Source organism: Lepisma saccharinum, chromosome 7, assembly GCF_977018435.1.
Source record: "Lepisma saccharinum chromosome 7, izLepSacc3.1, whole genome shotgun sequence".
Taxonomy (NCBI): domain Eukaryota; kingdom Metazoa; phylum Arthropoda; class Insecta; order Zygentoma; family Lepismatidae; genus Lepisma; species Lepisma saccharinum.
In genome coordinates this window covers 90528009-90548752 of record NC_139235.1, presented here as the reverse complement: position 1 = coordinate 90548752, position 20744 = coordinate 90528009, and the positions used below count along the sequence as shown (strand labels likewise).

At 40.4% G+C, this 20744-nt stretch overlaps 1 protein-coding gene across 1 annotated transcript in view; it reads right to left on the bottom strand.

Moving 5' to 3' along the window:
* Positions 1–20744, bottom strand: part of Smg6 (Smg6 nonsense mediated mRNA decay factor) — a 187987-nt gene that overhangs the window by 35049 nt on the left and 132194 nt on the right. Inside the window, exons 16-22 of the mRNA XM_083125593.1 lie at positions 13804–13976; positions 12958–13031; positions 12163–12260; positions 4069–4172; positions 3361–3543; positions 2309–2470; positions 677–824 (exon numbers count right to left, since the gene is read on the bottom strand). Coding sequence (XP_082981719.1) covers positions 677–824; positions 2309–2470; positions 3361–3543; positions 4069–4172; positions 12163–12260; positions 12958–13031; positions 13804–13976 — 942 coding nt within the window. The remainder of the gene's footprint in view (positions 1–676; positions 825–2308; positions 2471–3360; positions 3544–4068; positions 4173–12162; positions 12261–12957; positions 13032–13803; positions 13977–20744) is intronic.

Here is a 20744-nt window from a genome sequence, read left to right as displayed (position 1 = left end):
CAAAATAACCTGTGCTGAACCATGTGTCCTGTGAATCATACTCATGCATGGAGGGGAAGATGATGCATGAAGGCTTCTGGCCAAAGGTTCTGTTGCCTGTGGTTCCACAATAGCATTGCTTTCATTATATTGGCCCCGCACACACACTAGCCCACCCACTGCTGATCGTAACAGGGGAAAACCTCAAATTTCCAATAGAAAGTTTGTTAATGCCAAATGTATAATAATAATAATAAAAAAATATTTAGAAGCACAATTTTCAATCTCAATTTAGTATTTCAGTATCAGACAGATTTTAGCACTGTGATACTTTCTTTATTTTCAGAGTCATGTTATTGTTTTCTGTAATATCAAAATTTGCAATTGTTTCATGTGGCCATATCCATGCTCGAAGTGAAGGGGGATGTGGGGGGATGGTATCCTCTCTAGCTAGCACAATGTTCTCAATTGACTCATTGTTACCATGTTAAAACATAAGAACATCCTCCCGGTTAATTCCAAGGCTCAACCAAACATTTCCCCAGCTAACATTTTCCACTTCAAGCGCTGGTCCATATTGATCAATATTTAAGAAATGGTAAAATCTGAGGTGCAATTCCTAGTACCAGGCAGATAACATGACACAATCAACAGAAATAATACAAGAGAATTGTTATGAAGAATTGATAGAACTCACCGACAAGAGGAACTTTCAGTGTGTATGGGCCGGATTTCGCAACCTTCTCCAGAGAGTCCACATAATCAATGAAGCAGTTTGTGTCTGGAACCAAGAACCTTGGACGAACTTCGATTTCTACGCTCACCACAGATTCCTGCAGAATTGCCTGTAAAGACACCAAAGAGATTGATTGAAAATTTGAGCAGTATACAAGTCTTAATGCTAATACAAAACTTGAAGTGAGAAATAAGATAAATTTGGTCAGCAAGTGAGGTCCGTAAATTTATTTTATCTGCACACTTATGTTGAATATTGCTACGCACTTGCTAAGATTAATTTAAGGAGCTCTTTGATATGAAAGCGGTAACTAAAATAAGAGTTGAACAATGAATAAATTTAGGAACCCAACTAGAATATTTTTGTGCTTTTACTAAAAGTATTTATCTACACACAGTTGATGCAGACTCCAGTTTTCTGTGCATTTTAAATGCTTTCTTTCGAAGAACAAAAGTTAAAATTACTTTCAATCTTACATAAAATACTAAATCTTATTTATAATTTATTGACTGATTGATTTGTTTTCTTTTACTTCAGCTTTTGTGCCACTTTTGGTTAATTTGCGAGATGGGGATGAATGATGACATGAAGAAATTGATGAATGGACACTCACAAACATCCATGCCCAGACCAGGCAGTCTAAGCTAGGCTGTACTATGTGATTGATTTGGTGTTTTAAGTACACTCTATGCACACTAAGGCTAATCGGGACTGGACCTACAGTTTAAACAAAGTGGGATCTGAACCACTATGTGCTTCCACCGGGTATCAAAACTGGGACCCCTTGATTACAAGGTGACAACGCTACCACTGACCCATCAGGGAGGTCCTACTGTACTATGTCGAAAAGAGGTTGACATTTGGGTGTTCTGATATTTGCTTGCAATGATTCCATCTAATTAACTGGTCAGCTGGATTAGCGGTTGTCCCAGTAACAAGCAACATCATTTGACATGTTATTTAACTGAAACTAATCAAGATTTTTCAATTTCTTATGCTTATTAGTGTACATGAAGAAGGTATGATATGCTCTAATAACAAAACAATTGACTTCCTGCTACTATTTTTTAGACAGTTTTATAACAAGTTTGCTTCATTTCAGTGAAAAAGTATGCGCTGAGAAGAATTGTTCTTGAAAATCAGTTGTTCCATTGATCCTATGAATACTAATTGCTTGAAATCTGTGGGGAATCAGCCCAAAAGACCCACCTTTGATGTCCTGTGGATACCACACCAATATTGTGAAAAGAAGCCTAACAACTATCACTAAAAAAAAATAGCAATTTTCAGGAAATTTTGGAATTCATGCCCATCCTGTCAGGTCCCTATTAGGTATACATTAAAAAAAAAAGTTGGTTTTCATAGCATGGAGACATGAACTATCTCAGTTTGGGAAGCATTATTCCTGAAAATCAGATTTTGCTTGACATTTGCAGGGAATCACCACGAAAGACCCACCTCAGATATCAATGGCCCAATATTTTGGAAAATTATATATAGCAATTTTTGGGAAATGTTGACATTAGGGTCTGTTCTGCTCTCTTCAATGCAACTAAAATATTGGAAGATGTATATAGAAGTGCATCTCCTTACCTGAACATGCTGCTGATGTTTCTCCTGCGTGAGATGCCTCTTCTCCAATTCCTCTTTCCGATGGAGCAGCGTTCTTATCTCCGAGGGAGCCACCTCGCCAGTCTCCTCATCTTCTTCTTCCTCTTCCTCACTGAAGCTTTCCACAACCATTTCAGGATCAGTCTGCAACAAGAAAATCGAACATTGGTATATCCTCATCAACAAAGTCTTCTTTTATGATACAGTATGGAGAACGGGATCAGCAAGAAGTGAAAGCATCATTCACCAGCTATCTGAATCGTTATCCACAGAACATGCAACATGTACAATACTGAAGTACAGTGCTCCCCTGTGCTTTACACCACACAATGAAAGCGTATAGGGGGTGTGGAATTAGGGCCCCACGCTTTCTTGATCACGACCGAAGGTGGGAGTGATGTGATCAGCACCAAACCCCTGGCCACCTTTATCCCCCAGAGTTTCCTCCAGGTACCCACTTTAGATGATGCTGGGTGGGCGCCAGAGCCGCTAGAACAGGTAGAAAACTTCCCGGTTCTACCCTGCCAGGGATCGAACTCTGTGTCTCGCATGGTAGTCAGATGCCCTAACAACTGAGCTACCGTGGCTCTCACAATACTGAAGTACATTAAGGTAAACATTTTAAAAATTTCTGTACATTAGAACAAAAATTCCCATCAAGATTAGTTTGCACACAATAACTTTCCAAAAGGGACTTCACCAACATTCTGTAATCCTTCTTGAATCTTCCAATACGTCATGAACTTTGCAACTGTGATGAATGAAACCATGTGTGACAACCTATCACCTACACCTAAAACCAGATTAACTCCCTACCTCTGTCTAAAACTTGCACGACTAGACAAAAGCTTATAAAATTTTCAGTCTCGCCACTTTCCATTAAAACTGTGCTTTAAGAGGCCTAGCTATGTCAGACTTACATTGAGGCAGTCATTCTGCCGAAAAAATAAGCTTTCTCTCGAAAGAGTATTAAGATAATGTGAATATGTAAATAAAACATACACATAATACTTAATACATTATTTTTTTCTTACCTGAGTCAGCAACACAGTTGGAGCACTTGATATGACAGCCTCTGGAGTTTCCACTACAGAAATATACTGGCTTTTCTCATTATCATATTTTTGCAGTTTTAGGACGGGAGGGTCAACACCACATAGGAACACTGTACCAAAGAAAAGCACTTTCCGCAAGCGTAAGCAATCCTGGGCCAACTCCTGCAAATAGTAAAACATTAATAATTTCAACGAAAACAAATTGGCAGTTATTATTGCACTGTAATGTGATTGTAACAAGAGGGAAAATGGCATGCAAACCGTAGAAAGAAATGACATCTAGAGTGTAGTGTTATGAATTGAGAAAATAATGATAGTGAGCTCAAATTGCAGATAAAAAATCGATCCTCTGTACCCTGTTACATAATTGTATTAAATTAATTTAGTGAGGTTGGGAAGTAACATAATATAAATATGTATCATGTTATTTAAAATGTCCTTCCATTGTATATCTCTAATTTGGAAACTTGGTTTCTAGTGATAAAATAAAATTTTAGTCCTAACTTTTTCTACACAAAATGCAGGTTTTATGACATAGCCCTAAACTAGATTTTCAACATGCCACCACATACATATAGATGAGGCATTATCAAACAAAAATAGTGTGTGCCAAAAAAAAGGTAATTTTTAAATACTGATTAATTACAAATGCAATGTTTTAAATCCAGATTAAAGGAGGAAACCTACCATGTCAGTCTCTTTAGGTGTGAAGATTGGCTCCTGGCTGTTATACATGAGCGGTGTAAAACCACATAATGTAGCATCCTCAGGAAGTCTTACTTGTTCGTAACCTGAAATGGAGAAAAAGTACCTGGTTACTGCTATGAATTTAGTCACTTCATTAAATGCATTGCTAAGTCTGGATGACTAACTTACGAAAGTCATTATTAACTAATTTTCTCGCTTTAGCATCAAGTTGTTTCATGTGCAGCAACACATACTCCAAATTACAGAGTATGGCGAATTTATGCCAAGTTTTCACACCCCGTATGTGACACTTGGAGAATGGTTATAGTAGCATTAGTGGATAACTAAACATGGTTTTACAATTATGCACATGGACACTGGAATATATTTAGCGGGAGGGGCATGTGCCACTCGCAAATAGGAATGAGTACGTAATATTAGAAGTCATGATATAATTATTTCCAAAGGATAATCGTTCTGTAACGTAATGCGGGATCCTTCAATAGCTTCCTGAATAATCTTAATTTATTTTTAGACTTCGTAAGCTCTCATTTTGCTGGAATACTGGGTCAAAGGAAGGGTTATGACCCCACCAACCCCCTTGGGCACGCCATTGTTCATGAAAATGGATAATGCGACGAAATAACATAACGCCTTGCCCTGAATTCGAACCTAGAACGCATGGATTCTCAGCAGGTTCGGATAACTCCGCCCCAGAAGCCGGCGAATGTAAGAGTAGCATCAGCTGATAATGCTCGACATTATAAATGTTGAGCAATAGGCACTATGCTCCAAATTCGTATTTCAAGCAAATCTGAGGACTGAAGTGGGGGCGATTGGGTGACAAACTGGGGCGGCAAGGAAAATTTATCTCTTGGTAGACAAGGCTTAGCATTAAGAGCCCATAATGTGCGGACAAAAATGGCAAAACTTGCGTGTTGGCGGGGGGGGGGGGCAACTGCCCCCTTTGCCCCCCCTCTAATCGCTGCTACTGCAGACAATTTCTCACAGCAGCTTCAGCAAGGAAAAAACTCCCAGCATATCCACAAACTTGATTTAAAAAAAAGGTCTAAATAAATATGTTTTATGTTCTTTTTATGCTCTTTAGGCTAATCGGGACTACACCTATCATGGGCGTAACTTGGAGCCTTTGGTAGGGCAAAATCGGACTTGGGACTTAACTAGGTAGAGGGCTGGAATCAAACTTTAATTTTTAAAATTTAGTAACCTGAAAATTTTGGGGGGCAAACGCCTCCCCTTGCCCCCGCCAAGTTAAGCCTATGACACCTATAGTTTCAAGTGCAGTTAGTCATAACTACTGTGCAGAGTGCCTCTCCGTAAATTCAGACAGCAACAAGAAGACAGGCAAAAATAACTTCCAACTGAACAAACACAGTCTCTTCAAGCAGTGGAAAGCAATTGATTGAAAGTGTATCGCAACAGCTTGAGTTGTCGAGTATTCGGGGTGACCGTGATGTTTAAATACGAGTTCACTGCTTCGCATGGTCGCATAAAGACAGTGACAAATATGTTCGCTCATACAGAGCATTAAAGTGAATGCAGTTCTCGTTAAGCTATTAACAAAGATGGATTCATTGCGGTGTTTGACAGATGGCACGTCAAGATGGCTACGCATATTCATAAGAGCTCGAAGACAGCAATGTTGCCAAACCAGTATACATTTTTGGCTCCAAACGGAAAGTTACTAGAATGGGGCTGTTCATTGTCAAACTATTCCGCTAGAGGCGCCACTCCTGTTGTTTCGTTCGTCATCTCGTTGCCCTAAGTTTTACATTGGAGCGCGATAGGATGGCTATTCAAACGTAATTTTCAACGAAGGTAAGAATCGATAATGAAAATCGATAATGAAAATGGGTTTAGCAAAGCTTTAAGATTATGTAGTCAGTAATAAGTTTCCGAAAATTACATTCTCCTGAACCTAAGAATTAATACATTAAAGGGCAACGGCAAGGTTGCGCAAACGGGCTAAATATAGTATGTTTATGATTTGATTTGATTTGATTTAGTTTATTTTACTTCGCGTTTTGTGCCTCTTGGCTAATTTGCGAAGATGGGGATGAGTGATGAAATTGATGAATGGACATTCACAAACAACCAAGCCCGACCGGGATTCGAACCCGGGACCCTAGGCGTCGCAGCGCGATGTGCTAACCACTCGGCCACAGGGTCGGGCAGTATGTTTATGAACAAAGAGCACTAAACTTGACGTCATCTGGGTCGTCCCTAGCTGCCATGGGTCGACAATATAAAAAAATAGATTTTTACACTACGCTTTATTCTTTTCCTGGTTGCAAGTATGTGTAATTCAACGGCAGGAGTAGGAATCTGAGAAACTCACAAAGTTATAAAGAAAAATGAATTAAGTGCGTAAGCATATGATATGTATTATTATATACTGACACTATGCCCTATCCGATAACTTAATATTAAAATATGTTTTCTTTGTATTAAGCAGACATTGTTCTCGATAAATGTGTATGTACAAATAGAGAATCATATTTACTAGCCATGAGGGAAAAAAAAGGATTTAGTTAGTAAAAACTATAAAATAAAAGTACATACATGTATTATTCTTTGCCAGATTCACAAGAATAAAGCACTTAAATTGTGAAAATTGCAAGTAACGTAAACAAGTGCTGTGCAAATTTTAAGGCTATTTTGAGTTCCGATATATTTTCTGTGGTTGACGATCGTCTATTAAAATTCTTAGTTTCACAGCACTGATTTTTATCTATCATTAACTTCTAAGGTTAAGATGAAATTAAACTTGCAATTTTAAGTAATAGCAGAACATTCAGTATCAAATTATCCATGTATTTAGATGGGAGAACATTTGCCCATCAAACGATTCCACATCCTACCCATGCAACCACGTAGCACAGATTCATGATTGCCACTTATGGATTGCCCTTGTAATTATTATGTGCAAAATATAGAACATCTATAAATAATCGGGTAGATTTCGGTTTGGTATGCATGAAGACGTCGTACAGTAAAATAACATTGGTCTAGGTAAAATTTTCAATCTCATGCCAAAGTCTCGGTCTCGTATCGATTTTTGAGTTTGTGCATATAAGCTAATCGGGACTGGACCTACAGTCCTAAGTGGGATACGAATCAGTATGTGCCTCCATGGGGTATCGACACTTTGTCTCGGTTTTTACAGAATCCATCTTGTTCTATGAATCGAAGGGTGTGGTCGGATTGTCGCCTCAATTTTTACCAAGCCCGTCTCGGTATATCTCTACCACAGAAACTTCCCGGGAATCGAACACAAGACTTCCGCGTTACAGTAAGACACGCATTCACCGTGCCCATTTGTTGAGAGTGTTCCTATCGGTACATGCATCTTTCTAGTTTGAGTGAACGCTAATAATGAAGAAGCCGTGGTGGTCTGACTGCAACGCGGGAGACCAGGGTTCGATCCCCGGGGTGGGTGATCTAAGGTCGGAATTTTTCCGGCCTTGTTTCCGCATAAGCGGCTCATCCAGCTTCAAATCAGTGGGTACCTGGGGAGTAACCCTCAGGGGGAGGGGGTAAAGGCGGCCGGAGCTTGGTGCTGATCGCACCACCTACAAAATGGCAGAGATCGAGAATGTGTGTAACCCAACCCCCCACATACCCTAAATGTGCCTTATTGGCACGGTGCTACATGCACAGAAAACTTTATAAAGTTGAAGTCCATTTTCGAACGCCAGTTCGGTATCTTTGTATGCTCTAGAGGAAGCCGACCGGGCGCGTGTCTGGTTTCGAGCCAGCACATGTTTTTCTGAGAAGCGCTGTTGCCACTTTTACCTGCAGTGTTTACACATCCAACACAAACTGCGATGACGTTACACTCCCAAGGTCTCCACAGTGTATTAAAAAAATAGCAGAACACAACATAGCAAAGATAACCGCAACCTCGCATTATCATTATGAAATCTCTAAAGAAATTGAATTGGCAACATCTCATTTACTCCACGTGGACTTGACAAGTAGGTACAGTCAGTTCCTAAAATGGTGGTAATGACTGTAATGGTGGGAAAGGTTTGAGGGGAGGATATACTGGGCTCCAGTGGACTTGACATATGGCTGCAGAGGGAAACCTGATCTTTCGGAACTGTCTTTGAAGTCAAGTGGCGTTCGAATGAGGACTTCAACTATACCTTTATCGTACGTATTACCTAGTGAAAGTGTGTCACATTTGGCAACTATGGTCAGGGGTCTCGTCTGCATCTTACCCTCAAAACGGGTCAGTTCCTTATTAGCTCTGTGGCGACAAAATGAACTTTGCATCCATACATGGCGATCACGTGGACTTGACATATTGTTGTCAGAGGAAACTGATATTTCTGAACTTTCTTTGAAGTTAAGTGGCGTTCGAATCAGGACTTCAACTATACTTTTATCTTACGTATTACCTAGTGAAAGTATGTCACAGTTGGCAACTATGGTCAGGGGTCTCGTCTGCCTCTTACCTTCAAAACGGGTCAATTCCTAATTAGCTCCGTGGCGACAAAATGGGCTTCGCATCCATATATGGCGTTACTGAAAGTATTTTGACAGGTGTATGGTCACCAGGCGACCCTCTTGTTTTGCGGTCCGAACAAAAGATTTACGGTTTCATTGTACTCCCGTTACGCGGCGTCTGGAATCCAACGAGATGGCCGGCTGCAAGCGATACGCGGAAGCGTGGGACAACGTTTCCACACATCCCATTGCACGGTGCCTGCTGTGGCATTAGCCACATCAATCGACTTTATATCCCCAATTAATGCCATGTTATTTCTTCTATCTGGTCGCGCCATCACGATTATTAACTTATGAAGTCAACACGGCGGTCAATCGCACCAATGGCAAGTCCCGAAACCACTTCGATATGCGACATTGATTACCTTCCATGAATAACGCGTCAAATTGGACTGTATACCGTTATTTACCAGATACTAACTTACATCTGGCGATGGAAAATACGTACATTTCTAATGCCTGAATCACACGAGGCTAGATTTCCTGCTGGATTTTAAGGTTGGACTTGGGACTAGTCGTGTGGTACTTGCTCATCTGCTGGTTTTCGCTTCACACGATACTTGTTATCGTACTTGTCAGTATACTTTTGATCCCACAAGTTTCAAGAATAGCTAGCTACCTATTATTAAAAATTAAAATAACTAAAAGAAAAATATCGGCTACAAAATTGACTTGAATGAAAATATGGTAATCAAGGTTTATACTCAATAATGAACACGGGTATGTATAATCATGCATGAGATTCGCAGGATTCATTCAGAAAAAAAAATTGTTCTATTAAATATGTCAAACACTGGTAACAATAAAGATTTTTATTATCGGTTAATCACATTTGTCGTGTACAAATCTAATAGCTTTGGATAAATTTCGAAATATTACTGAACACGAACGCACATCGTTTGTTACTACAGATTACCTTCACATGACTAAACTTTCGCTCTGATTGGCTGTTCTGTTCCACAGAAAGCCAGTTGCAACGCGGTCCATTCGTCAAAACCAGTCAAGCAGTCGGCCTGGCAGGCATCATTTCCAGCCAGGTAGCCAGTCCAGCCCAACTAGGGCATTGCTACTGGAAATCCGTTTCTGTGTGTTTCGGCCTTTAGACTACTTAATAACGAACAGCACATTTCTTTCTAACACCAGCGATGGAACGTCACAAAAAGTGATGGTCTCAGGAAACAATGAGTAGGGAGGCAGGCAGAAAGGGATATTTTCGGGGAAAGCAGTTACGGTAGGTCGTCTGACTGCCACGCGGATCATACGGGTTCGATTCCCGTGTTGTGATCTAAGGTCGAAAGTTTTCCTGCCTTGTCTCTGCATGAAGCCTCTTAATAAATATGCGAGGCTTCTCCGTAACTTAAACTAGCGGTTTATTTCACTTTGCTTTTCTGCCAATTTTGGCTAAACGCGAAGATGAGGATATGATGCAATTGTTGAAGGGACAACTCATGCCCAGGCCGGGATTCGAACCCGGCGTCGTAGCGCGCTCATTCCGCAACGGAGGTCCGAGATTTCCTTATCCAACTGATGCCCTAAGGCAGATAAGTAGCTAAACGTGAGTACAAAAATACCAACATTGGTTTGGTTTGAGTTGGTGTTTTAAGTCCACTTTATGCACAGTAAGGCTAATCGGGACTGGACCTACAGTTTAAAGTGGGATCCGAACCACTTGAGCCTCCACCGGGTATCGAACCCGGAACCCCTCGATTACAAGGCAATGACAAAAATACCAACATGTAGTTAAGCTTAGGTGTGATAAGTTCAAATGAGATAAACATAATTCTAGCAATACTTTATAGTACCTAATTTAAGTGCAACGAGAACTGATTCGGTGCATTAAAATGGAGCGAATCAAACAACACCACGCAGGGCAGTCATACTGGCGCCGAACTACTGGCGTCACAGACCACCAATTCCAAACAACCATTTCGATTTTTTCGGCCGAATTCGTCAGGAAAGCAGTGCCGTGCGTTCTTTATACCCAACTTCTTGCTTGGATGATAATAGTTGACAATGAAAAGTTTACTGACTTTGTTTACAAACGTAGACCACTACGAGACACGTCAAATCAAGTACTCCCACAATCGGTTGATTTGACCGACTGAATTAGAATATTTTACGTCGCTTTCCTACCACTTTTGGCTAATCGCAACGTTGAAGATGAGTAATTATATAATGAAGAGGCACTCACAAAGAACATCCATGCCAGGATACGGACCCGGGACACTTGTCGTCGTAATGCGTTGCTACCACCACAATCGGGAGTGTACACACGCACACACTAATAAAATATGTGTGTGACTGTTGAAAATTTCCATCAGACGAGTCCTAGTCTGAAGATCGACGTGCCATTTAAAGTGAGCCCCCTCCCCTTCATTAATTGTCAATTCACCATATTAACCAACGCGAGTAGCAAGAAGGATCAGGAAAGCGACGACTGTTCCAGCAGCCTTGAAACTCACAACACTCTTCGCTCTCCAAAAACCTGTTAATCCTCTCGGCTAAACCTCTCCAACAATATTTTCAATAAAGGCTTTGCGAACGGTAAGTAACTATTTCGATTCATTCTGCAAATGAAACTCTACCAGCACACTAACGATTTTCCTGACGCAATGTGACCACCACATCGCCCGAATGCCCGTCAGTCAACTCGAACAAAAGAACAGGATGGTCCGTCCATAAGCGTGGAAACACGCGCCGAAAACAAATAAGGATAAAGAAAAATCAAATTTCCTTGTGGGCTACACGATATAGGAAATGGGGAAAACTTGGTGTAAATGGAATGGTGGTCACGTGACATCAGAATGCGCTAGAATTTCACGGTAAACACGATGGTAATGATGCGTGACTAACCATAATGCTGTTTGAACCACGGATGTTTTTCGTTATATGTGACTTGATAAATGATGCTAACTGTACCCATTCAACTTGGTAATCTGCCTGAGTGACGGTCGTTGAAAGCTTCTGCAATACAACACGATCTCCACCAGGTTTTCTTCCTGTGTTGGAAATCGCTTGTCGTTCAAACAGCATAATAGTTAAAGATTTTTAAAATTAAGTACACCATCGCGTTTCCTGTGAAATTCTAACCCATTTTGATATCTCACATCACCACCTTTTCATCTAAGAAAATTAAATTGCTACTGGAAATCTGTTTACATGTGTGTTTCGGTCTTTAGACTACTAAAACAAGGAACAACACATTCCTTTTTAACACCAGCAATGGCACGTCACAAAAAGTGATGGTCTCAGGAAACAATGAGCGGGGAGGCATCCATCCCCTACATATGCCTCGTGGCATGGTGCAAACAGTACTGGGACATCTCTGAGAGTAGAAAAATTGTAAAGCAACACCGTTTGGAACAATCAATTCATCCTATTTTATTCAAGCAGCTGGCTCCCTAAAGTGCACTCAACAGTCCGATCCGATCACTGCAGACTGTTCAATCACAAGATGATAACTGCAACCAGCACGATATCCAGGAGATCTTTCAGCTTTTGAATTCAAAGTTTCAAATGCAGCACAAAAGATTATGATGCAAGCTACAACGATTCACTTACCTTCTAAGGCTTCAGTCGCCAACTCTGCCTTGTCGTATTTAAGGTTCTCCAGAAGGTTCACTAGGTTGGCAAGTCGAGTCCAAGAGTCGCCTGGTGGGCTGCGGCAGAAGAAACATCATCATTACTACAATGTTGTAAATTAACGTTTACACAAAACAGGATGATATCAAGAAAAATACCACCGCACTTATTATTAGTCAAAACAAAAGCTCAACAATATTTTAGTTTATCAACTTATGATGTCAACATTTATATGTACTAGTTGTAACAGGTGTTCCGGCACAGATAGAATCAGTTACTGTATCAAGGGTTACAAGGTGTAATGTGCACACTAGCTGCACAAAATGTGAAGTCAATGTTATGAAATATATTTAAGATTTGTGATTTACAATCCACTAATAAACGATTAATATCTCTGTACATGTAATCACAACCATACTTTTCTTGTTCGACACGTAGGCTACATATGTGGTTATGTCAAGAGTAAAGAATGAAACGTTGAACAAATGAAAAGGGCCCGCAAAAAATTACATTTTTACGATAGTGTTCAATATATCGTCATGTTATGATAAATTTTAAAATTAATCACAACTGGAATGCACCTTGTGGTTTGCATGAATGAAACTAATTGGACAAAAAATAAAGTTTCTTTCAATGGGTCTTATTCGTATAGGTACAGTTTAAAATTGAACCTGGGTTATTAAAATGAGTATTCTTGGGTATCAGGAAGGCCAAAGGTAAGTGGTTAGAGAATTGAAATCATGGCAGATTTTCTAGTTTTCAATGAATACTTACCCAACTCTGTAATCCGAACAGGAAGGCGGTGGATTCCATACAGAACTGTGGCATAACAACCAATCGCACCAAACCTGTAAAGGGAAAGAAAATAACAGCCAATAAGAAAGGGTTGCATAAATTAATAATTAATCTGAATTTTCTCAAAAATGAAGTATATGCTGTTCTAGACCCTTCTTTAATTGTTTTTAAATTTCATCTCCATTTAACAGTTGTTAACTGCAAAGAACCCAAATGACCTCCAATGTGTCTCAATATTTATCTACTGCTTGTTAAGTGCTCAGTCATCCTGAAGTAAACGATGCAATATGCCTTCCCTAATTGTGTATCTTGCATTCTTCATCTCATTACTGTCTTCTAGATAATGTTCTCTTTCTTCTTCTTTTCTTTTAGTTCCCTCTAGCCACACTTTCAAATGCCCTCAACGTTGCGTGGAAAGCCTGTGCAGAGACTTTCCACGCAACAAGATTATCAGCATCACAAATGTATGTTTTTAATGCAGAAAACTGACCTACTAGTAGTTCGAACATAGTGTTCCTAGTGTGTGTTGACAATGTAATAAAACTGCAATGTGGTGATATCTTCTTGTGATCCATGGCCTAACAGTGGTAACGTTTCATGTAAACAAAACAGTCTGTAAGAGCTTTATTACAAGACACTGCAGAGCTACATTGCCAACTTAGAGGTCAGTGATATCTTCAGAACATGTGAATTGAAGCTGGGGGTAACAAATTTGCCGACTATGATTTCCAACAAACTTTCACAGTGAGTCTTGGGCTTCAGTGAGAAACATATAGTTAATACCTTTTATAAACGAAGAAGAAGAAAAAAGAATTACTTTCTCACCTTAATCGCGGGGAGCAGCACCTGCATATCCTCATTGATCATCAGCCTCCCAGAAGACGCATGGTCCTTCAACAGAGAAACGCAGCGTTCGAGCAGGAGGCTGAACATCTCGAGCGAGACAACCACGGCACTTTCTTGCACTGCCGATCTGTAGCCTGGCTCCACGCTGCTCTCTGAAAGTACAAAGGAGAAATACTACTTATTCAAATGTTTGTTTGCCAGTGAGTTCAATGTTTCTATAATAAAAAGTATAAGTATTTACCGACACAGGAAAGCAAAACAACTTGAGAACTCTGATTTCCCAAGTCACCACTAAAATCTATGGAGTGTGGTGCAAGATATTCAAATCTTATTAAAGTTTCATTGATTTGTTTTATTTAGCCACTTTTGGCTAATCGCGAAGATGAATGGTGATAAAATGGGATATATGGATGAAGGGGTAATCCAATCACTCTCTCTCTCTCTCTCTCTCTCTCACACACACACATACATATATAGCCCAGACGCCAGAGTTTCGATAGTTTGCAAAATACAATCCAGGGTGGCTACATGGAAGGAAATTTGACATTTGGGTGTCTTCATACAGGGCCACCCCCTTATACCTTAATCTTATTAATGTAGCACACCTTGAATACACAGGTGTAATAAATTATAACATGTTGCACAACCAGATTCAAGGACCTTAAACAAATATATACAGTGCGGGCCAAACCATTCCACGCATGAAAAACTTATTCTATATTTCAGGTTTCAGTGAAGAATGCTAGTGTGACGTGCTAGTGAGCATCTGAAGTTGCAGGGAGGTGGCGGACGAATTCAAGAGGTGTCATCCACAATATCCAGGGATCACACACGATTCAATGGCCAAGTCAATACTTGAGTCATCCGGCAGCGTTGCAGATAGACCGAGAACAGGACGCCCTAAAACAGCCGCTAATAAAGCCAAACCCTGTACAGCTACAACATATCAGTAAGTAATCTTCATACCAAAGTTGCTGGCAACGTCAAATTAACAGAAGCGATCTTATAGCTTGGGACAGATGCAGTGGCGTATCCTGAAAAGTTGACCCGGTTTACCACAGCAATTCTTATTTATTATCCACCCCCCATCTTGATTAATTAGATATCATAGAAAACTAAACATCAATGTGGGAATGCAAGTAAAACAAAAAAAAAGCAAAACATTGTTTTCATTTGTTGTTTAAAAAGCTTTGGTTGAAGTTTAAACCACTGTGCAATGGGAATCGAAACCGGGAACCCTTTTCTCTTTTCATTATTATTATTATCATCATCATCATCATCATCATAAAGTGCACAACGTTAGTCCGGACGTACTTGGATGTAACGGAGTAACTTTTAAAAAGTAACTTTCCGAAGACAGAAGATGAAGAAAATGACACGACGTCAAACTGCAATGAACTGACAGTGGAAGCGAAGGCTGGTTCATTAAAAAAAAAATACTTGGCTTCAGGGAGCACATGACTGGTTATGGTGGGCTCATTAACAAGCAAATCGGTGAGTCAGAATCTGTGATTATATAAGGAACGCCACGTGGTTCCAGGCTGAAAGATATCACAGGGCGTGAACTTTCTCAGAAATCGGATACAATAGTTGCTTCACTTCTGAAAGCCAATCAGTTAATTTTTCCGAAGATGAAAAAAAATCAGGCAGGCGATGCCTCAGGGTGTTCGCTCCATTCGGAAGCAGCACTTGGGGACGATCTCTCACGGACTGAGCGCAGCGTTTCCAACATCAACCAGATAAAAATCGCCGCTTGCAGTACGAAATCTTCAGAATTAGGAAACTATTATTGTAATTTTTTATTTATTTATTTAGGCAGAAGGCCCAACCGAGACATGTCTTACCCAGGATTCGAACGTAGACCCCGCTACTTTTAACAAATACACAATGAAGACCAGGTATAGGCTAATAGCAACGGAGAGGTTCAAATTAGGGTTGGGTGGGACCAGGGGTACAAAAATACAGGGCGCCTGAATTTTCAAATTCACAGCGCTAAATAAAATATAGCTACGTATATTTTTAATATTTCAAGTTCGCTAATGGAAATTTCCATTACCTTTTTTTTTAGTTTGTGTGTGTTCTCTGCATCACGCGTATCATTAAATCAGAATAATAATTATTATTTTATTATTTATTATATGGCCAGCCCTCGAAGGGCCTTGGCCTATCTTCCGACTGCCAGTCTCCCTCCCTCCCACAATCCTACCTAGAGGTGTGGAGATCTTCAACCGGTAATGGAGTAGCGTGGGGTCAGCACGTCGAACCCTCAGCCGTTGTAGGAGATTTCCGAGACCGGGTTACGCTACTCACTCGTAGCTCCCCAATTTCCTCACGATGGTGGGTTACCACCGGCCCCATACACAGGACGAGAACCCGGAGACCGAACCCAGGCGGTCTCGAACCCATGCCGTCCCGCAGTCGGAGCCCAAAGCACAGCGCCTTAGACCGCACGGCCACGGAGGACAATAATAAATATGCCATTATACATTTTTTCACCGTTGCTAACCGAATTCTAAAATCTGTGGCGATATGATAGAGTCGGGCACATAATGTATTGCATAGTTACTCATGCTGTTACGAGTTATTCTTCTTTAGGAATGCCACTCTAGCGCATGAATTGTCACTTTAAATACAATCTTGTATTAATTAATAAATTAAATGTTTTGAGGCTCAGCTGGGCCTTTCGCCGACGCCAGGGAAGGTTTTTCCTCTTCAATTTTCCTATTCTATCGAAAAACTTATTTAATATCGCAAAATCTGAAAAATTACAATTTGGAATTACTTCTAGAATTGTGCTTTCACTGTTGTCTAGGTAACCTCAAAGGTTTCGAGGTTACGTAAGTCTATTAAACTACTGATAATATCTAGACGACAGTGAAAGCAAATACGAAAATTCACCTGAATGATCTAGAACTAATTCAAAGTTGATGTAATTTTTCAATTTTGGAATATTATATCGGTTTTTCGAAAAAAAGCAAAATTTGAAAAAAACTCGCCTGGCGTCAGTCAAAATTCCAACCGAGCTTTAAGATCATATTTCAAAATGTGTAGCGTTATCTTAGTTGAATTCATGGCTATCTTAGACCATATGGGGGGGGGGGGGGACGAAAACCTGGCTCCTGAATTGGTCATAGTTTCTTCTACCAGGGATGGGAAACGAATCTTGTAAGAACGAATCCCGATTTGCGAAAACTCCCGCGGAAAGAAGGAAAACCCACCGGAGTTGGAACCTCTGCCCAAGGGCCGGTTTTTCTGGAGCAGGGCGAGCGAATCTGTGCGAGCGGAGAGGACGCGAAGTGACAATGAACCCGAGGAGCGGCGGTGCAGAACGGTGCAGCGAGCCTGCGAATGAAAAGAGTAAAAAAACGCGAGCGTCCTTGAAACAGCCTTGCGAAGCTCTTAGGTCATTTCCCGGACGCCGAGCAGCGGGAGGTGTGCATTCCTCAGGCAGTACAACGCTCCTGTAAACAACGCCCCCAACGGGTCATGACTCATTTGTCACCCGCAGATGCCTTTTATCCAGAAACTGAAAAACCAACTCCTGCACGACAATCATAAATCCTCTCCAAAGAAGAACAAAGGCGTTCATCAATGCAGCACGAACTGAGAAGCAGTTTGTTTTAAAAAAATAAATAATAGTAAAAATACAGGTACAGTCACATACAAAACAAAATATATATTGTGTGTGTTGCCTAAAGCTACGTCGATAAGAGGATTTTAATGGCAAATTTTTGAATGGCAACTTCTACCACCGCCGTACAGTTAGGCAACACACAACGCCTTGCATGGAAACGAGTATTTCAGGATATACGTGTCCCATTTCTTTTGCCGGTGACTGTACATCGGTAGTCAGGCTATCTCCACCCACACAAAGCTGCAACGAAGTTCTGCTTATGTAAACAAAACAATATGATGGGACCACAAGTTGCCTGGATGTATAGAAAATCAGTGTAAGTAGTCTGCCTAAAGAAGCGAAGAATACTTTAATTTATTGAATGACAGTTTATTTTAGTTCGCTTTTCTGCCCCTTTTGTCTAATCGCGAAGATGAGGATGAAATTGATGACGGAAGACTCACAAAGAACACCCATGCCCAGGCCAGGATTCGAATCCGGGCCCTCTGGCGTCATTGCACGCTGTGCTAGCCACTCCGCCACGCAGACAATGCAATACTTTAACCATAGAGGATGTTTTGAACATTCATTTCAAATACACTGTTCCACTATGGGAATTCAGTCAATTAAAGATGGCTGCCGATACACCTGCGTGCGTCGCTGTTGCGACGGTTTAGGGTGTGTAGTTGCCCGAGGGGGGCTTAGTGGGGGTCGTACCACCCCACCCCCCCTTTGGCCAGTAAAAAAAAAACGTGAAAAGCAGGAAAAACATGGCAAAATGAGGGGTGACTACTAACAAAAAGTATACGTAACCCCCCTCCTTTCAAAAATCCTGGGCACGCCACTGTGTAGTTGGGATAGTGGGAACCTCCCGAAGCCCTAAAGATAGCCAAGTTGTGATTCTAGGCATCGCGAACTTTTCGGCTTTTACTGAATGTAAACAAAACAATGTACATTCACACTCATGCATCTCATACTGCACCTCAAACTTGGCGGAAAGGTTAATACACAAATATAAAGATTTATTCATATTAATTGACATGAACTAAAAAAATTATATGTAACGTATTTACCAACATGAGTAAACACTGCTGACTCACCGTAACGCCGACTCAATGTTGTTTAGTTGTATCTCCACTTTATTCGGAAATGAGTTCATGATGATATTGTGTTCCATACCTTTAGTGCGACGTATCTGGATGTCAAGTGGTGTGAATTATGAACAATAAAATGTTTGCGCAAATCGTGTAGTGTATTCAAAATGCACATACGCCAAAGTTAAATCAGCTCTTCTGGAAAGTTAGTGCAGATGGACATACGACAACATAGCATTCAGTCGGCGACAAGACTATTCCTTGTGCATTAGGCCGTCAAAGTTTCATGGCACCCCTAGCCTTGCAACTGCTATCGGATTAAAAATTATGGATACCCGAGTTTGGACTCTCAATTAAAAATTAGCCAGTAGACCTACGTAAAAACGAATTACATACAAAGCTTCAAAGAAAGCGATCGTTTGAAAAACACACAAAAAAACGGTACTTCTTTTTTTTCACGACGATAAAAAATAAAAGACATACTCGATTTTTTTGTTACCACGGCTTAACGCAGAATTTATGTAAGCTAAATTTTGATGTAATGATGTAATTCGTTTTTACGTAGGTCTACTAGTTAATTCTTAATTATAATTCAAACGGGTAACCATAATATTTAATTCGATAGTAGAAGCCGAATATGTTTCTCATGTGGCATGGAAGGTTGATGCTAGAGCGAAGATAGCATCCAGGTAGAAAATGTATGAAGTATTTACTTTGCTACCCAACCCTGCTACAACGTAGAGCGTTACTGGAGGCTCCCAACGACCTGTCCCTATCCTGGGCAAGATGAATCCAATCTTTTCCATCCTTCTCGATTTCCTTTAGGTCCATCTCAACGCTATCCCTCCATCTTCGTCTTGGCCTTCCTACAGGTCTGTTACCATCAGGTTTCCCAACCAGAATCCTGTAAACTTTTCTTTCTAGTGATCGTAATGAAAGTCAATGGAATTGTTAGAACTCAGAAGTGTCCGTGAAAAAGAGGTTGACATTTTCGTGTCTCCACTCATCTCAAAAAATAAATTAAATCGGTCGGTTTTTGGAAAAGACGAGAACTTAATTTTTAAGTTTCAAAATGCCGAAACTTGAATTTAGTGCGAAGGTCAGTCCAAGGTGCTTTCCGGTGGAACGCATTTATAGCAATTGCATTTCAGACATCCTGAAAAACATCTGCAACGCCCCGAAGACACAATTTCCATTACCCCACTGCAAGAAAATTTTAAAAAAGGAACGACATTCCGTTACGGCGGACCGGACAGGAACCAAGGAACACCTGCTGCACCAATATTAGGAACCAATTTCGAACGACGGGATTCCAAGAATTTCCGGTATGTAATTGGCATAACTTCGATCAGATTCAAGCCCTCGCAACCTCACAAGAAGTTAGATTATTACCTGCACATGCCAGAAGGGTAATCAATGCTTTGCCTTGTTCCTGCCTGAGCTGGGCACAAATCAGCCTTAAGTAGCAACGATTTTAGTTTTTCTCATCAGCTTTTATGCATATATGCCAAGACATAATCATTGGTTCATTAGGAAAAGTAACAAAATGAAAATCGTTATGGCTTTTTCACTGACTCTGGTGTTTTTTATACAAATTTGTAAATGTCCGACAAAAAATCAATTCTGTCCATATGAAAGATATCAACGTTCTACTCACGTGACACTTCATTAAGGTAATAGGCATAATTACTCGCTATAGACACTGGAAGAGGAGTAGCTGCGAATAATGGTGCAACTATGACGTCGGAGAGAATACTGTGACTGTACATAATTCGACCTTAAATGGCAAGTTCTCGATCATGATGCTGGTGATATCAACAGTCTGTAAAAAGCCATGCATCTTACCATAATTATGAACTACGTTAAAATCTTATTTACTGGAGAACATTACTACATGATACAGTGCTTCAAAGTGAAATATGTCGTGTTTTCTTTTCTATCAAGTATCGACAACACTTTCAGCTTGTTTAATAGTAGGAAATGTGTAATTTCCGGTTATGGTGTATTTAAGGCAGAACACAACACACCAGTGCATCTCATGAAGAGCATCAATTAGTACACCGTCTGCACGAGACTTGAAAAAGTATTGTACTGAAGTTTGAAACTGTCGGTTTCATATTAAACTACCCAGGCATAAAACGCAAATACCTTCTTTGAAAATGTGCTTTTGGTACAATGAAGATATCCCTAAAAGTTTAACTCGCTTTTTCTCT